We start from the raw sequence: 6,791 nt of genomic DNA on the forward strand, positions 1-6,791 counted from the left end.
TTTTGACTTGCAAGATTTTAAGGTTGTATTTTAGTGGTGGGTTGAAAAAACAATTTGAACAACGACATGGGGTTGAATCTCCACTATCCAAACAAACTATTGTGTCTTTGGGCCTAGATGCATTGTACGACACTAAGTTGATCGCCGATGATATATTTACTCATGGTTGAGGTTGTTTTATATTGAGAAAACTGAGTCAAAATGACATATAATGGCAAACGAGATACACATAATTTATCGATTTTAGGGCTGCAAATGAGTTGATCCGTTCGCGAGCCGCCAGGTCAAAACTTAACTTGAGCTTGATTTTAACCGATATAAATCTGAACTTAAGTCGGCTCATTTAATACTCTTATTAGTCGAGCTCATACAATTATGGCTCAATGGTTTGTCGAATTGTTTCGATCCATACAATATATAATATATTATTTTTTATTTATTTTTAATAATTTTAATGTCAAACATAGAAACCTAAACTTTAAAAAATCATTCCATAACCATAATGCCATAATAATAATGATATCACATGGAAAATCAATCACATTCTATCCAAGCATCATCACACACATCTGATGCATCATCAAAACTAATTCCAAAACTTTTATGTCCTTCGCAACCATCTTTGTCTATAACCACTTTTTTAAAATCATACTCCATGAGTCTATCTCTTTCAATCATCACACTTATCTTACTCTCATCGCCGCCTTCAGCTTCATCTCTTCCGTGCTATCAATCAGAAAAGAGCCACACACGTCCACGTGATTTGTAGAACCTTAGTTCCCACTTCCTCATACAATTTAAACACATGGTATGACCAAATTGGTAAGGTACATTTATGTATCTAAAACAATAGATCTCGTTGTTGATGAGGACTAAAGAGTTATGAGTCGTGCACCTCTAACATGAGAGAAAGATCTATGTTATAAGATTCTCTATGTTTCCTTTCATATGAAGGGTAAAATGGTCAAATTTAAAAAATTAAAAATATTTGACCATTTTGCCTTTTCCTAGGGAAATAGAGGGAATCAGGGGATCCGTCTTTTAACAGTAAGGCCTTGAGACAATGGTCAAACATTATTATAAGAGGTGATGTTTAATTTTATTTTATTTCAGATATGATGTTTCATTTTTTTATGGTCCAAGATGTAAATGTATGTTATTTTGAGTTTGTATTTATTTGAAGAACTTATGATTACTCATATTATAACTTGTAATGTACATAGTTTTTGGACAGATATTACTATTTGGTTTTATATTTTGTGATTAAATGAAACAATGACAACGGTTTTACTTTTCCAAAAATAAAAATATAAAAAGATTTGAAATGTAAATAATTTACTTTAAATAAATCCACACTAAATATCTAATAACTTTTTTACCAAAAACTTTTCTCTATCATATTACCATAATTGTCCTAATTAAATATGATATTATACCAATTTCAATCTCATATTAAAAATTAATTTTACCATACAATATAAGAAAAATATCAATTTAATAAATATAATTAATGATTAATTTTGTTTTTGGTAAGTAAGATCATATTATAAATTTTTATATGTTTTAAAACCCTATATAATGGAGCATATCAAGAATAGTAATAGATGTAGAAAATAGAAATAGAGCAATGGTGTCAAAACCAAGCAGAGGTCGTCAAAGGATTCCTCTTTACAAGATCGAGGATAATGGTAGGCGTTCTGTAACTTTTTCAAAACGTAAATTTGGAATTTTAAAGAAATCAAGTGAGCTTTCTACTTTATGTGGATCGAACATGGCACTAATCTTGTTTAGTGAAAGCGGAAGAGCATACTCTTTTGGTAATCCTAATACAAATGTGATATTTGATCGATTTATGGGTGTTGTTCCCGAAAGGGTGTTTGATTCAACATTCCATGAACTCCTCGAGGCTCAAAAGGCTTCGCATGTTCGATATATGGAAGCTCAAATAATGGAGGCTGAAAAGACACTCGCTCAAGAGAAACATGTGGGAAAAACATTGTCACTAGAGATGACCGAACATGCTAAGGGGAAGTGGTGGGAGCAACCAATTGAAGAGATGAACTTATTGCAGTTAAAATGGAGGAAACGTGAGATGGAGGAACTAAAGATGGTCTTTGAACAAGAGAAGGAGTTGAAGATGGCGACAGAAAATCAAAATCCTTTGTTTTTGTTGGCGATGACTAGCCAAAACCCAATTTATTTTTAAATTTTCATGTACCCTTTTCTTGAATTTGTTTTTATCGATATGCTCTAGGAATTTCATTACAACATGTTTTTCTAGATTGCATTTCTATCTTTGAATTTTGGTGGCCCATGCCTTATATTATAATAGTAGTTTGAATGGTTTGTTTTATTTATATTTAATTAAACGTTTTAATAATATATCTAGTTATTATTAGATGTTCTCACTCACTTTTTTAATAGTATATATTATTTTGTATAACCAACACAACTTTTTAAGAAGAAAAACTAAATTAATTAAATGATTGTTATAATATATATATATATATATATATATATATATATATATATATATATATATATATATATATATATATATATATATATATATATATATATATATATAGGGACAATAAACCTTCTTGAATTCTATAATGAGAAATTATTTAGAGTAATTAATTATTATTAATGTATAAGCCACAAAAATCACTTGGGGTTGTTTGTTTGGGAATTCATGTTTTTGGGTTGTTTGTTTCGGAAATTCATGTACCCCTCAATGGAAGGACAATATTTGTTTTTTTTTAAATGATTTGTTTTGTGCCGGTATGTGAGGGAACGTGAATTCCGTAACAAAGGATTATATTCCCTCAAAAATATCATACACAATTTTTAATTAAATAATGAAAATAATAATAACTAAAAAACATGGATGTATTTATGCACCTTGTTGCGTTTAAACAAAGTCTCATATAGCCCAATCTGAATAGAAGCCTATTTTATTCGGAAGAATTTTGAACTAAGAAATCTCTTTACCTTTGGTTGTGAAAATCTGAGGAGAAAATATTCATTTAAGGATCCAATAATTAAAGTTCAATTTACTTGAAAGAATAAATAATTAAAATAATAGGTAGCTGAAAAGAATAGAACAAAGTGTGATTTAAAAATGTTTTTACACTAAATAATAAATAACTAATTTAACTAGTTAATTATTTATTACAAAATATTATTTAAATATAAAAACAAATAAACACAATTTAAAATATATTAAAAAAACATCAAAAAACCTTTACAAACATCGTCTTTAATTTAAAAAATAATTTATTTCGGTCGATAATTTTTAAAGAAGTTGTCATTGTTTTTCAAAACAAGTGATTAAAGAAGAACATTAATTGTCAAGCTTATATCGAAATCGAGTTGGAGTTTTCTTCTAATGATTCGAGAAAGGCTTGAGGGAAGATTTCAGATAAGGATTTAAAAATAAGACGAATGATGTTTAAAACTATTTCTATAGAGGAGAGAGTAAAACTTTTAAGGAGATCAAACGAGTTTGGTTAGATTGAAGTTTATAATGTCGGCCTTTAGTTAGAAATAATTTGGAGATAGCTCGTGAATTAATTACACAAATATTGAGCGTGTAATTCCTCGTTTGAATCAGATGCATATATAAGCAAATTGATTATAACTTGACGACTTTTGGTTTTGAAGGTAATAAGGAAAAATTACACATTAAATGGAGACTCACATTAATTTTAAAATGAATTAAGTTTTGAAGTGTGAGACACATGGAATGAAAAATGAAAAATGATGGACTTGCTAGTTATGATTAATTATAAGATATGAGTTGATGTGGCTTGATATCTGATGTGACGAATTAAAAAATGATGTCGAGAGCAAATAATTTGGTAGGATTTAGCTAATTAAAATATTTTATTATATTTTAAATAGTCATTAATTTGATATTAATAATGATTTTGTTATTATTTAAGTTTGTAACTCCAGAACATCCAATTTCCTCCAGGTGTTGGAGTTCCTTTCTTTCGTCTCAGTAGTGAGCGCTGCTAGATCTGATTCAACTGAATATGGCTCTGAGTGGAGTCCTCCAAGGATAAGCGCCGTTCAATTGTCAGCAGCGATCACAGCTTGTGCTCGGATTGAGATGTATCCACACATTTGCTCAACCAAGTAGATTCCACATATTAAATGATTTATATTAATAAAAATTATATGAACTTACGTGTTGTAGAATTTAACATCGTTAATATTTTTATTTCGTTTAGATAAATATGACACAATTTACAAAGTGGATAAAAATGACTATTATATCTAGACAAATTTGAGTAATTAACACCTCATTAATAAATATAGTATTCTTACTTTACATATATATATATATATATATTAGGCTGGTTATATATATATATATATATTTAATTTAAAATATATATAAAAAAAATGAAAAAATTAATAAAAAATATTTTTTTTAATTATTTTTCTCTAACTCTATTTTAAAATTTATTATAAAATTAAAAAAATATGATTATCAATAATAATAATTAATCAAATATAATATATAATTGTTAGTTGTATTGTATTGTATTTAATTAAAAACTATAATAATTATTTGAACCCTATGAAAATGAGATTGATATATTTATTTTTGTATTGTATTTAATTAAAAATTATAATAATCATTTCAACCAGATGAAAATGAGTTTGATATATTCATTTTGTATTGTATTTAATTAAAAACTATAATATTAATCATTTTTTTTTTTGTTATCATTCACCTCGAACTATTATAAGACATATTTTTAAGGAATAAATAGACATGTATACTTATATTATCTCTCATTTTAACGTACTGTAAAAAAAATATATAAACTATTAAAAATTATACACGGTTATACTGTATTAACTATATATATATATATATATATATAGTTATAGTTATATATATAAATATATATAACTATATATATATATATATATATATAGTTATATATATATATATATATATATATATATATATATAAATATATATATATATATATATATATTTTTAAATCAAAAAAGTTGAATAAATAATAAATTTATTTTAAAAATGTATAATTTTACATTTATTAATTTATCAATTATTTTAAAATTATATAAATTATGCACAAATATATATATAAATATATATATATAATTTTAAATTATTTATATATTTGAGTAATAAAAAATAGTTGAAAAGTAAATTAATAAAATAATAATTACAAATAACTAATAAAATAAATTTAATATTTAATGTAACAATTTTTTGATTTTATTTAAATAAGAAATAAGTTATAATAAGTTATTAAAATATTATATAATATTAAATTAAATGATATTAAAATTTTAAATTGATTTAAATTTAAATATTGATAAAATATATAATTACATATATTTTTAATTATTAGATAAAAAATTAATATTAATATATATATATATATTATAAATCTATTTTAATAAAATATAATAGTGAGGAGATAGGAAAAAATAAATTAATATCGTGAAAAATTATAAATAATTATAGGTTGAATGAACCAATTTCTTTTTTTTAAAAGCTAGACAAAACTTTTAATAGTTCATGAGTACTTGTAGACTTAATATGCTAATTACATAGATAAAATTAACCTGAAGTAACATGAAGTAATTGTTTAACTTTGTAATACATCCAAATAAAATGCAAAATATGGAAAAGAATAAAAATTTAAAAAGGGAAAAAATGTAAGAAAGTAGTTGTATTAACTCAATTAAAAAGGGAAAATAATACATGTAGTTGTATTAACTCAGTTAAAAATTATAATAATCATATGAACTAAATGAAAATAAGTTTGATTAATTTTTTTTTATTATCATATACTTTATTTGAAATTGGACCATTCCAAGATAGATTCTTAATTATGATTCAAGATATACAACTAAAACATATAATGCTGTAAGCAGATCAGATCTTCTGCTACCGAATAGCGTGTTCCCCTATTGCGGACCAATCAAAACTCAGCATTATTATTATATTAATAAATTAAAACTAGGTTGAAAGGAAGAAAGAGAACACGGAACCCGTATTTTATTCCGGGTTCAGTAGAAACGGAAATGAGTGAAGCTTCCTTCGCTTCACTCTGTTTTACATGACCATTGAAGAGATAGTCTACACTGTTTTACATAAAGTTGTCAATGTAAAACTGATTGATATATATTCACTGTTGAGTGAAGCGAATTTCAATTGACTCTTATTTATATATTATGTTTATAAATTTATTTATGATGTATTTAAATGATTAAATAATAATTTATATAATTTTATTTCTGATATATATAAAATAATAATTATGAATTAATATAATTTTATTTAAAGATAGTTTAAAATAATAATCATAAATTATGTGATTTAAGATATTTAAATTAATTTTTATGAATGATTATAATTATATGTTATAATTGTGATATATTCAAATGAATTTGTACAAATTATTTCATAATGTATATATTTATATATTTAATATGCACAAATTTCTTTATAATGTATTGAAATATATTTTGACAAATTATTTAAAAATTTATATAATTATATAATTATATATTAAATATATACATATAAAAACATATTTTTAATTATTTTTGAAAGATATTTAAATTATTTTGTAAATATATTTAAATGAATTTGTAAAACAAAAATATTTTTTTTTTTGTAATATATTTAAATAAATTAAAATATTTTAAAATTTATTTTTAAGATATTTAAAAAATATATTTAAATTATTTTATATTTTATATAATTATATATTAAATATATATAAATGTTC

General features: G+C 23.6%; 1 protein-coding gene across 1 annotated transcript; it reads left to right on the forward strand.

The window, feature by feature from the left end:
* The first annotated feature begins 1,627 nt into the window (after positions 1-1,627).
* Positions 1,628-4,147, forward strand: LOC124943513 (agamous-like MADS-box protein AGL62). Its single transcript, XM_047484012.1, has 2 exons — positions 1,628-2,163; positions 3,961-4,147. The coding sequence occupies exons 1-2, from the start codon at positions 1,628-1,630 to the stop codon at positions 4,145-4,147; spliced, it is 723 nt and encodes a 240-aa protein (XP_047339968.1).
* The last annotated feature ends 2,644 nt before the right edge of the window (positions 4,148-6,791 follow it).

Source organism: Impatiens glandulifera, chromosome 6 (genome assembly GCF_907164915.1).
Source record: "Impatiens glandulifera chromosome 6, dImpGla2.1, whole genome shotgun sequence".
In the NCBI taxonomy this organism is placed as follows: Eukaryota; Viridiplantae; Streptophyta; class Magnoliopsida; order Ericales; family Balsaminaceae; genus Impatiens; species Impatiens glandulifera.

Excerpts from the sequence above, each read along its gene's own strand:
- LOC124943513 (XM_047484012.1), top strand. The coding sequence starts at position 1,628 with ATGGTGTCAAAACCAAGCAGAGGTCGTCAAAGGATTCCTCTTTACAAG. Across the intron at positions 2,164-3,960 it reads ACAGAAAATCAAAATCCTTT|AACATCCAATTTCCTCCAGG; the intron begins GTTTTTGTTGGC and ends TTGTAACTCCAG.